At 31.8% G+C, this 13,657-nt stretch overlaps 1 protein-coding gene across 2 annotated transcripts; it reads left to right on the forward strand.

The window, feature by feature from the left end:
* The first annotated feature begins 805 nt into the window (after positions 1-805).
* Positions 806-13,110, forward strand: LOC148619839 (uncharacterized). 2 transcript variants are annotated; one of them, XM_088580174.1, is made up of 6 exons: positions 831-952; positions 6,698-6,747; positions 7,213-7,277; positions 9,009-9,266; positions 9,605-9,742; positions 10,666-13,110. In XM_088580174.1, the coding sequence occupies exons 3-6, from the start codon at positions 7,244-7,246 to the stop codon at positions 10,884-10,886; spliced, it is 651 nt and encodes a 216-aa protein (XP_088436300.1). In that variant the 5' UTR covers positions 831-952; positions 6,698-6,747; positions 7,213-7,243; the 3' UTR covers positions 10,887-13,110. The 2 variants fall into 2 exon arrangements, with proteins under 2 accessions (XP_088436299.1, XP_088436300.1); XM_088580173.1 differs by lacking the exon at positions 6,698-6,747 and having other exon boundaries at positions 806-952.
* The last annotated feature ends 547 nt before the right edge of the window (positions 13,111-13,657 follow it).

Raw genomic sequence — 13,657 nt, forward strand, 5'->3', positions numbered from 1 at the left:
TGTTTGTTATGTGCCTATTTTCTTTGATTACCAGGCGCGTAGCTGAGGCCAAATTGAAGTGTAGGCAAAATTACGGCAGGGGGTCTGGGCTTAAGGCCCCCAGCAGGTCCAGGGCGAAGCTCCGCGGAGATAGCGTTTTAGAGCATCATTTATGCCTGTCCTGGATGTATTTCATCTCAAAAAAAAAAATTGGCAAAATTAAGTGCAGACAAAAGCTTTTTTGCCTGACGGCAGCTGCGCGCCTAGTTAGTAGTTATCCCCGACGGGTTGTTAATTTTTGATTACCGTTTAAATCTTTAGCTATTGGTTCCAAATTTCATCTTTTCTCAAGACCTTTGACTAGGGTATAAGTTAATAAATACAAATATAACAAAAACAATTGGTTCTCTTGATATCTACCACTTAGAGCGTCCATTATACATTAAGTAGCGCGAAGTATATACTGAATATTACATGTCAAAATCTGTATCACATGCTGTATCAACCCGAGACTCCTATATCACCCCAAGGGCGTTATGTACATGTATGGAGAAGACCCTTGTGAGCTGGAACTATTCATGTCTGATCCAAATTTGTTTATTTGCTGGTAAATTATTTTTAAAATAAAACCTACTACTCCCTCTGTTTAGGCGGATCTATAATTTTGTATCAAAAACACATTTAAAAAAAATATGATTAAAAAATAATAAGATTGTGGGAAATTTATCTAAGGCTTAATTAAGACACATTAACATATACTATAATCAAATGTTACTTGGTAAAATGGTCATAGTGATAGAATGTACAGTATAGCTACCGTTTGTTTACAAATGAACACTTCAAGGTAAATCGGTTGAATGAAATGACATTTCCGGTGAGACCAAACTGCAAGGAATTTCAATAATTAGACGTTTTTTGGCACTCTTTTCATATGACGAATGATAGATATTTGTTTGTTTACTTTAAATTAACGGTAAATTTTATAGTGTTAGCGTTTATTTGTTCATTATAACAGAAGTTCTTATAGATAATTCTTTTACGAACTTCGTTTCCAAATTTCCAGTGGAACTTCTCTTTTTTTGGAACTTGTGTTTTAAAGAGGAACCTCTTTTCTATGATATTTAGAGCGATCAAAACTTTAAGATTCATGACCACCATTTCCAACTAAATTTATGACACTTGCCTGTACTAAACTCTCTGGCACTTCTGAGAATGAAACTGTAGAGCCTCATTTATGAAAGTTTATTTTTTGATTCTGCGTTGTGTTGATCACATGTGATTTCTACTAAAATGTCAAAGCAGAAGCAGTATGGTCTGTCTTTTTACTCGATACTCAAATATACTCAAATAAACTAAAATTAACTTGTAAATGCCTTGAAATGGCACAATAAGCACAAATTTTCCAATATTTATGTTAAGTGGTCTCGCTAAATTGTAAAATTTAAACAAAGATTCAATGATGGATAAGACAAGAATTTCTTCCCTGATTTCAATTTTTGGTATTACAAACAATTTGATTTGTTTCTGTTAACAAAGTGGTTTACTATGTAAAATGAGTAATTTTTACTGTTTTCTTTTTGTTTAAAAAAGTAGTAGAAAACAAGAATAGTTAGAACAGTTTTCTCTTATGATATAAAAAGAAACTTCCTTGTATTGATTAATGACCTGTGGTTGCATCTCTGATTGCCTTTAATCCAGACTTTTGTGTTTTACAATTGCAGTAACCTTAAAAATTACAAGTTGTTAAGTTCGTGAAAGGAAATTATTTGTTAGAACAATTGGCATAGGACACAAACTCTCTAAACTTATGACTTTCTACACTTTTAAACAGAGTATACGAAAAATATATACAGTAAGTTTGTTGAAAACCCATCCACCATTGATGAAAATATTTGTAGAATCAGTCTACTTACATGTACATTGTACCTATCCTCTTTACTCCAGATGAAGCATAAAGTCAACACAAGATCTCTCCATTCAGCTCTTGTCTTTGCTTTTGTCTCAGCCTCTCCCCATGTCATCTTGAGATCTTTAAGCTCTACTTCAACAGTCCAAAAGTTATTTTTGGTCTTAAATCAGTCTATTAATAATTTGACCTTGCCGATGAGAGGCATTATAGCTCAATCAATGAAGACCACACATTCTAAATTTCTGTGTGCACTTCAAAACAATTTGACCCAGATGTCATGACTTAGATACCATTTGTAGTTCAATCATCAGACCTGGAATAAATAAAAATATAATTATAATTACATTGTAGCTGTGATTCATTACAATGTAATGTGTAATTCAGTGTTTTTTTTTTTTTAATTTCATGTATTTGAAAATAATGCGTTATGCGTTATTTGTATGTACAAATGTAATTACTAATTACTTTTCAATAACTTGCATACATTTTTAAATGTAAATGTAGACCATTGCTTCAAATCTTTAATACTTTCAGTTATCATGATATCATAATGAGTAAAGAAAATATCCAATTTTGTCACCCATTTGAGGATAAGTGAGATATTGAACTACACAACTGTTATTGACTCAAAGTTATTTTCTGACTGAAATTTTTTTCATCGTGGAAAAATAGGTTTTATGAAACGACAAAAAAAAGGAGCCAATGACCTTAAATGTATTTTCATTAAACACAAATGCAAGAAAAAATGTTTATACTTTGTTCTAAATTTTCTGCAACAAAATAATACAGTGTCATTATACAACAATGGACACTATGATACATGTAAGTGACAGAAGGTCAATGGACGGGGCTTAATTTATTGTCTTGTGATTTACCAATTTAGTTGCATCTGAATGACTTACAAAAAAAAACTCTTAAGAAATATTAAGTAAGATACAAAGATACAATTTATTTTCCCAATGATATATACATGTACATGTAGATACATTTGTAAGTGAAATTATACAAAAATGTAATAAGCTCCTACATGTACAAAAAATATAGGTGGCTATCTGTGGTTAGACTGCCAGTAGATCTGTTGGAGGGATTTGGCTATAATTGTACAACTGTAGCTTCAACCTTCAACAGAATCTACATATAATTATGTAAGTTACATTTGTTACTGTTTATGTAACCATGCATTTTTGGCCACCTAGGAGCTCATAACTTATAGTTTCAACATTTTTCTGTTCAAAGGGCTAAAAATTATCAGAATCAATTGAGGAGTATTCTTCTGAGAATGGTTTTACATAGAAAGTAATAGGAAATTTAGAAGAGACCAATAATTATTGGCATGTCTCTGTACGTTATACATGTACATGTACATGTATGTTGAGTTACAAAGTGACTTGACTTTTGCTGTGCATTTTTTTTCAACCTGCAGAAGAGGACAAAATAAACTCCCAAGTTTCACTTCATCTACATACATGTACATGTAGCCCTATTTTAAGTCTGTACATATAAGGATTACATGTGTCATATAATACCTCGTATTGCCAAAAGAAATATTGAATGTTTGCTTAAATATAAAATGATATACAAAATGTATGTAGAAACAAATCTTTCCTCTAGCAGAAGATATGATAAAAATGAATCAAAAACAACAATAAGCAATAGAGAAGCACTTTGTGTTCCTTCCCATGTTTATTTAGACTGCAGTCTATATTATAAGTATCCAAGTAAGTACAGAGAGGGATCTAGAGAATCACCAAAGGGGACCCAGGGGGCCTACAAAAAAAATTTGTGGAACACTTTTTTGTCCATGCATATACATGTACACACAAAAATGTGTCATAATTTTCTAATTCAAAATGGGGGGGGGGATTTGCTGAAGTGATTGAAGTACAGCATCAAGAAATACATGTGTCAAGTCCTAATACCATATGTCTCCTCTTTTCCCATAATTCTTACAAATAAGTTTTCACAGTAATTTGTTGTTAGGTATAAAAATGTACATGTACTAATGTACTTAGTCAGAGGTCCTGGAAAAATGAATAATAAGGGGGTCTGTTTGTATGAGGACCATTTGATATGGTCCTCTCATTTACTGTAGTCAGTTCAAAACATCTGTTGTGTACATGTCACTATTGTATTGCTATTGACTAGCATGCAAATAGGGTTTGTAAGTCTCATTTTAGTTTCATTGTCCTTATTTGAATTGGCGATATAGAATGTATTGAAAACAGAAGACCATTTCATTGTTACTTTCAGGATCTCAAATTCCTGCACTACACTGCAAAATCTTGTTTTATCATGTTGAAATAAATTTTTGTCATTATTTATCGGTATTTTTACACAGGAAGATGCTTTGCTTTAAAACTAAACTCATTGCTCTGTAAAGGTTTTGAATGGTCAACTTGAAAATATTCTTGTGAAACTACAGAGTCATTTGAAAAGAGCTCACCTTTAGTACATAGCAAACCACAACTACAATGTATGTGTAGTTTATTTTAGTACTCTACAGAATCCTTAAAAAAATGGATAGTCTAATCAAGTTAAGTTGTTTAAATTCTAAAACAATTCTAATCAAATATTTTAGAACTGAATTATAAAAAAAGCAAAAGGGGACCTCTGAATTCTTGCCACAGTTGCCAAAGGAATTACAACTTGTACTGAATTTTAGCTACCATTACTAGACAGTATATGTAGCACAAACCAAATCAGCTAAAGATTTAGTCCTTTAGTCAAGTCAATTAACTTGCTGTTTATACATGTATCTCACTACCTATTACAATACAGGTAGGTTGTCCTGTCACATTACCCCCACATCTCGAGTCTTCGTACCACAAATGACTTAACATTAGCTCATGAGCTATCCAAACCCTGTTGCTTTTTTAGTTCTGTTGGGTGCCAAATGTAAGATGAGAGCATGGTTATACTTTCACCATGAGGATCAAATGCTACCCAGCTCGGTGACAGACCAGCGATAAATCAATTCAGATGAAGAATTAATTCCTTAGCCAAATCAATTAACTGGTTATTTAAATCTAACTACCTACATGTATGATGTACTACAATGCAGGTACAAAACCTGAACCAATCTGAGCAACTACAATTGTGATCAGTCATCAATCATCGATCAGTATCCGATTCATCAAGCCGATCCATTTAACCGGTGATCGCTTCATGTGACCACTGAGCAGTCAATATATTTTATGGATTCTGTTGATTTGGTTGTCAATTTTTACACATATTTACTTAATGCAATAGATTTAAACATCAAGTAATTACTTTTATTTTAAATTTGTTTTATTTTTAACAAAAAAAAAACAATATATGTACTTGATATCTTAAAAGTAGGGCTAATTCAATATGGTAGTATATTGCATTCATTCCAGTGGAAATTCTTAAATTTATATGAACCGATCATCCGTCATTTTACATAACAAAACTGCGGTCAGATTGGTCACTGGTCATTGGTTATCAATTTGTCATTGATCAATGAGTCAGCGGTCCTCGATCCATCAAATAGTTTCACAGATCGATTCAGAGACTGTAGGCTGTCCTGCAAATCTACTGATATACTGTTTTTATTTTTTGAGACTTGGAATCCTCAGATGTACAAACTTGAAATATCGCTCTGTTTATGAAGTGAAACTTGGGTGTTCACTTATTTTGTCCTCTCTTGCAGATTGAAAAAGATGTACATGTACATATATAAAATTGAAATCTTATTTGTGACATGTATATGACCTATAAAACTCTAGATCTCTCTGTCTACTATATGTTATTTTAGAGTTATAGACTGTGTGCTATTTTCATGTACATTATTACAATGTATGTATGATTTTATATATGTCACCATGTTAGGATTAGCATAACAATAGAGGCTATATTTCCCTGTAAGGCTTCAATTGACTTAATGATTAAGTGTACATCTATTTACAGTTAATGGCCTTGAGAATTAGGATAGCATAACAATCTATTATAACAGGAAATTCTAAACAACATGTAATTTCTATTTAAATTGCTAAATTTTTAAATTGTTATTTGATGGTTGTTAAGTTCATGTACATGTAGTTGGTACATGCACATGGTATATTTTGTAAAGTTTGATAATGTTCAATAAATTTGGATTTTTTTTTTGTACATGTAAGTAGAACTTTCCTCTTTTTCTTTTTTTTCTGTATAAAAACTATTTGGTTTTGTGATTTACATGTACTTTATTTTGCTTCAAGCAATAGTATTCACATACATGTACAAAACAAGTATTTTGTTACAGTGTTATATGGATACATGTAACATGTATGTACATGTATGTTTTTATTCAGATTTCTTGGATCACTAAATATAAGAAATGTTTTTAGGCATGGCACAATGTCACATCACATGTTCTCGTTGTTCACATTGCTAATTTTGTACGGTGTCCAATTTTACTTAGGAAAGTAGGAAATATGGGCACAATCATATTCAAAGAGGACACTCAAGTATATTTTACCAGAATTAAAAGAGCTACATACATGTATTTTATATAATTTTGTTGAATAAATGACTGTTTTTGTATTTTAACTATTTAAGTATTTCAAATTTGATTCAACAATGCATATGTTCATGAACATTTGTACATGTACAAGGATTCAAGGCACATACATGTACACTCTTTGAAATGTTTAGGTTTCCCACACGATTGATAACAATAACGAAGGCTCCTAGCGTGTGTTTAAACGCACAATAAACGAAAGATGAAAAAATAATAATATTAACAAATAATGATGAAAGGGAAAATAGAAAATTGAATTAATGAAAATATACAAGTAATTTTTTTTACAGAAAACCAGGACAATGGTGTTTCCTCAATAGAAAAAATGCAACATCATCAAGTAGGAGTAATACTTAGCCAAACGAAAAATTAAATATCATATTTTCTTTCTTGGTCATACATGTACCCTATTTTTGTCAATACAAAATGTATTGTGCAAAGTTTAAGTGTAAAAAATGTATATTATTGATATAGCATGAACAAGTCTTATTCTAGCCTCTTAAAACTTATTGATGAAACTTTAATCTTTTATGTACTCCACAAGAATAAATAGATGAACAATGAATTTTCCCAGCTCATACAATGTACATGTATATCAATAACATACATGTAATTCTTGCAAATGTTTTACACCTACATCTAAACATTAACTTGTAAAGTGATATAACAAACAAATTAAATCAGATCATTTTTTGCACTATTCAAATAAGTACAATGTATCTATAATGGCCAGATGTTGCCTTCGATTTCTTGCAACAATTGGTTGACCGACTACAGAGATCAATAAAAACATCATCAATTTCAGGGTGAGATGTAGATGATGAAGCTTTAAGAAAATGTCAGGGACCAGCACAGGAAAGAAAAATTTAGGTAGGTGTGGTAATATGATAGTTATGTACTTGTAATTGCCTATTGGTTAAAACTTGTAGTCAGATAGTGAAAAAATGCGGTTAAAACTTGATTTAGGCAAGTAAAGATTTTAGGAAAGATGTACACATACATTTGTATACATGTACATGTATCCCATTCATTTTTTTATGTTTATCAAAACTAAGGAATATTTAGATGGTTTAATGCACAGTTACTATTTTTAGTCAAAACATTGGCAGTAATTTTTGTTATTTTTTTTTTTTCGTTTTTTTTTTTTTTGTCATAAATTTAACAAAATTATATGTTTTACCATAGGGAGCTGTTTGCATGTTGTATTCGTCCCTTTTACCTATAGCCAGCCAAAACCAATTGAAGTTATGAAATTTATGGTGCCCTCATCAGTTATACATTTACAAAATGTATGTCAATTTTATCATCAGATTCAATTGTACGGATTTTCAGATTTACAGAGTCTTGCAAAACCTTGATTTTATGAGTATTGTTCAGTCCAGTTGGCAATGTTTGTAAAACACTGAATGTAGTTGCTTGATTGCTTGCTCGCAAATATAACCTGTAAAAACTCAGTATGATTGTTGCATTGTCAGCTGTGCAGACTGGAAACAGGCATCATACAAATGTACGTTGTACCTCACCATAAATACAACCAACTGATGATCATTTGTTTACAATTATGTGTAGACTTCAGCTCATTGATTCATTGAACAGAGGATGTGTTAACTATAAGTAACCTAATTACATATAGATGTTAACCAGTTACCAGACTTACACTAGTGTACATAGTACATTCCCAGCTTTGATTGGCTTTTCTAGTTGATCTTGACTTGATATCTATTAAAATATTAGAATAATAGTTTTACATGTATATACGGTTGGCAAAGTGTATGGCATTAGTCCACACAGGATAGCTAAATTCTACAGGACATCAGATCACTTTATAACCTGTCAATATTTTTCCCTTTTTTCCACCCTCCTGGTTCTCAAATCACAAGTGTGATATACTGATGCATTTACACTACTATATCCAAGCTTTGTAAGAATCTGGAAAAATGGGAAAAATCAGAAACATGCATGTCAAAACCCCGCAGATCAGAAACTTGTATGTCAAAACCCCACAGATCAGAAACATGCATGTCAAAACCCCACAGATCAGAAACATGAATGTCAAAACCCCACAGATCAGAAACATGCATGTCAAAACCCCACGGATCAGAAACATGAATGTCAAAACCCCACAGATCAGGCACATGCATGTCAAAACCCCACAGATCAGAAACATGCATGTCAAAACCGCACACATCTGACAATGATTTCACTCGAGGATGCTTTCTCTATTTAAAAAAAAAAAAACCCCAATTTTTTGATCTCTTTGATACTGGATTTGCTCAGAATTTTTTTCAATAGAATGTTAGAAAAATGAGGTTTTTTGACAGTTACATGTATATCTGCCCTTGAAATGATTATTTTCAGTGTATCTCAATGAAATTATAACTCAATTTACCAAAATAATATGGAAAATTTTTGTCTTTTTAACTTGATTCTGATGGTGCAGATAGTCAAATTAAACTTTCAAAATGGTGGATTGTTATACCATGTTTCATCCTTTGCTTGATGCTAGTGAATGACACTTGATGAAACAAATATGGACTGATCTCCCTCTGCATAATTCTTAGGTGGACCTGTTCATAAGTTTTATGTTTTTTTTTTCAACAGTTCAAAAATTATCAACTCAAACCAAAGATGGCTTGAAGATTGAAAACCAAAGACTGTCAAAGATTTTATCAGATTTAAAAAGGAAGTACAAGTCAACATATGAGGTCATTCTGGTATTGGATCAGGAGTATGAAAGGTCAAAGGACAATCCAGTCACCAGATACGCCCACATGAAACAGATGATTTTGGATGCAACCACAGATGATGTCCTCAGGCTTTCTGAACCTCCTAAAATACCTAAACATAAAGGAGTGAAAGGTATTCTAGTTGTCCCAATATATGGACAAAATAAGGATTTATATCTTTTTTTAGGTCAAAGTTCATAGGAATGATATAAAATTTGGTTTGAAGCTTTAGAATATATAATTGATTGTACTATGACAGTATATGCAGTTTTAACCTTAAATCTACATCCTTAATCCACTTCACATTCTTATTTACCAATCATCCAAGTTTTAAGTGTGGTCAATTGTTCATTGGGAACATCACAGTTGATGTAAGAGACATATAACATTGTCATTCAGAATTGCAGATATTAAGTATCATAGTGAAACTAATTTGTTTACTGATGGGACTCGTACATTACTGTTTTACAGATCTATTCTACAGTACAGAGGGCACAACAGAAGTTAAGGCACCTGTTAATAGTAAACCATCCAGCTTCTTACAAGTGTGTAAAGAATTTGCTGGTAAATCTGATGAACCTTCATATGCAATGAAAACTGTTACTAGAAGTAAGATAATATTCACTTTTAGTCTAAATCTCTAATCGGGGAGGATCCAGGATTTTCCATAGGGTTGGCATGGTCTAGAAATTTTGCAGATGCCCTCTCTGCCAAGCAAATTCGTTAAATATTCGTCGCATTATTGAGAGAAATTTTGCTAGAGAAGGGAACACTCCTTGCACCTGCTTTGTCCACTGATAGTGAAAGTGAGAGTTTATTGAATTCACTTTATCCTTCTTTGTCATTCACCTCGGATACTCTGAGGAGTATTGGTTTCTCATTTACTTTAAGTTTTTATATATTTTTTTGTCCCCTTCCCCAACATAATGTGTGGATTTATAAATCCAAGGCATCAAGCTGTTGCACCTAACAAATGTTTTCATGCCTACATTTTTCAATTCAATTTGATAAAATTTACACCAAATATTACAACCATGAATCTCTTGGATAATTTTTGAAATTAACAATTACCAATTAACTTTTTTGGTAACTGAAATTTCTTCAAAGATTGTTTTGAAAGTGGTCTTGTGCCTTCAAACAGAAGTGGATTATATTTATATAAAATGTTGCAATAAATAAAATCGCCCAGACATGTTGAGCTGTGGACATGGAATGCTGTTCTTTTATACATGTAGCTCTATCAGTGTTCTCCCAAAGATTTACAGATAGAATCCTGGTAACCCCAAATTTCAATATAGCATCTTGCATCTGAAAATTTTAGCGTCACATTTGTATTGAACCTTATGGGAAGTTTTCGGATAGCATCCTGGTGAAAAATATAGCATCAGGGGTATGTGATGCTATATGGCCCTGGGGATATTACTGTCTTTGTGTTGGTAACTGTTTATATTCTTTCCCTTTGAATTAGGAGTCTCTTTTACACTAAGAATTAACCTTTTGTTTCACTGCTGTATCATTTTACAATATTGTAGATCTGTCAGATATGCACAAAGCTGAGATTGAAGATGACAACAGACACAAGGAGCACATGATCAGTGTTTACGAGAACAAATTTCTACGAGCTCACAATAGATTAATCAAATTGAAACAGGAATACTTAGCCTGCAAAGAGGATCTTCCTCCTGTTAGGTATAAAAAACTGAAGGATATGATCAAAGTAGTCACAAAAGATGCCACTCTCAAACCAGAATGATAGACATTAGAAATGCAGTGACATCTTTTTAAACCTAAACCCTGAATATTGTAAAACTCGGAATTTTTTTGGCAATTCAAATTTTGCGAAATTTCACGATTGTTAAGAAATTTTGAAATTGAACATAATTTCGACTTATTCTTTACCTAATGGAGGTCATGATTATTGATAAATTTCCCAATACCTCTATATGCTAGTATATAAACCACAAAAAAAAAGATTCAGTAATAGTAAAATGCACATTTTTGACTCAAAACCACACAAATTTCACTTTGGAAAAAATACCAGTTGTACAGTAAGTAATACAGACAAATCGTCTGTCTTTTTACCACTGGTAAAACCTATGGATCTGTCTTATCAAATCATCTAGTCTTACATCCACATTTTTTGTTATTTGGTTTTTTAACTTTTAACATACCTGGGACAGTCTCTCCCCAATTGACATTGTTCCATGTGGAAGAATTAAATTGTTTAATATTTTTCAAAGAAAATATAGTAATTTTTATCCAAACCCCTCCTCCCCCTACACACACACAAATATTACATTTGATGGAGTTCCTAAATTTTTCATTGATTTTATGGGAATTTCCCTCTAATTTGGGAAGGTAAGCAGGTAAGCTTTAATCTCAATTTAAAGGTCAACTATCTATAAAAAAAGTCACTTTTTTTAATGCAAGTTTTTTTAAACTGGTTTTGTTCTTCTGATGTTATTATATTCATTGAACGTTTCAACATCACATCGCATCCAATTATACCTGTTTATCTTTTCACCCTATCATACCTGTTTACCTTTGGAAAAATTGATGTGGGGGATTCTTCCCCGTTGGCACTGTCTCCTGTTGGAGATGTTTATGTTAAAGCTAATTTTTTATGTAAAAATTCTATTATTTACAATCCCTAAACCGATCTGCGCAACTATTTGGCAGATCGATGACAGCTGACTGATTGATCGCTGACAGAGCATTAACCTATGAACAATATGGTTGCACTTTTGGTATGAAAAATGACGGGTGACTGGTTCATGTAAATTTAAGATTCCCATTGGAACGAATCCAATATATTATCACATTAAATGTACCTTAAATTCAAGATATTAAATCCACATATTGTATTTTGTTATAAATAGAGCAAATTTAAAATGAAAATTTAATGATGTCTAAATCTATTGCATCATGTAAATAAGTGAAAAAATTGACAAATACGATGCTTTTACCGATTTAATGGACCAGTTTGAAGGATGGATGACTGATCGGAAACTGATCTGTTATTGATGACCGATTGCAATTTTAGTTGTACGGATCGATTCAGGTACTGTAGTAGTTTTCACAGCAAATATAGTTATTTTAACCCAAAACCTCCCACAAACTTAACATTTTATGTGGGAGATTCTAAATTTTTCATTGAATTTGTAGGAGTCTCCCCCTTAAATGTGGGGGAGTAATTAGGCATGCTCTTCCAGACTCACTGTGGTGATTTCTATCTCAACTCCAAAACTTATATTCTGTATATACCTTTGTTAATCTGTCAGATGTGTCATGAAAATTCAAAAATGCACCCAGAAATTTTAAATTATACCCCTGCTAAGTAGAAGTATTGGCATTGGCCCACGGATTGTATGAAATTTAAACAGAAAAAAAGTTTGATTCTTAGTGAAACAGTTTATTTTCACATTTTGAAACAGTTTAATCAACTTACTTTCTTACTTTAATTCTAAAACACTTGAAAAAGAAGGTTATAAAATTCTGGAATTAATTATGATTTAAGATTTTTTAAGGATACATTCTATATAGTGCCTTATCTTGTCTTTTTACATTTGTTATGTTTTTTTTTATATATTGTGTTTTTTTCATAATCATACTTCACTGTGTTCAAGCTATAAGACTATTTAAATGTGTTTATTTTATCATTGTGTATTGCTTTTTGCTGAAAATTAAGGAGATATACCTTGGGTAAGGGACATAAGTCTTCAAATTAGTGATATGTTTGTATCATATTTAATTTCACAAAAGCCTATCAAGCTTTCATTTGAAACAGAAGGAAATTATTGCAAGTTACTTTGGTGCTTACATGAGATTGATGTAAAATACTGAATACAAACATTCCATTGATTTGTAAATATGTGTCCCTTACCCTAGGTCTACCCTCTTAATGTAGTAAAATTTTATCTCTATGATCATTGCAAAGGTATATTTGTACTGCATTTGAAATCTGTAAAAGAGAAAAATTGATCTTCTTAGTTTTATCTGTTTTTATTTAAATGTATTCAATTAAATTTCTTGTGTAAATGTATCTTGTATTTCATTACTTACTAAGTAAAAGATCTTTATTATTAGAATTAGGGACTTCACTTGAATTGACTTTTTATTAGGTAAAGCGAACTTGATTATCGTAAAGACTTTGCAATTTTCAAGGTGTTTTTCTTACCATATCAGTGTTCATTTTTAAGTCTTGTGTTTTTTTTTCAACTTACCCTTTTCTTCAATGTTTATGAAAGTAAAAGTCTAATTTGTGCCATACTAAACTTGTTAACAAGAATCTCTGGTTTATAAACTTCAGTGAAATCTGTTTAACCTAACCACTTTTGGACTTTGAATTGAGTTGGACTTTTGGCAGACCTAGGATAAGGGACATAACTCTTGAAATCAGTGATATGTTTGTATCATATTCAATTTTACGAAAGCATATCAAGCTTCAATTTTAAACAGAATGAAATTAGTCCGAGTTACTTTAATTCTCACACAAGATGGTTGTAAAATGCTGAATAAAAACGT

This window comes from Perna viridis, chromosome 4 (genome assembly GCF_037379345.1).
Source record: "Perna viridis isolate PV_CMFRI_1.1 ecotype Kerala chromosome 4, ASM3737934v1, whole genome shotgun sequence".
NCBI lineage: Eukaryota > Metazoa > Mollusca > Bivalvia > Mytilida > Mytilidae > Perna > Perna viridis.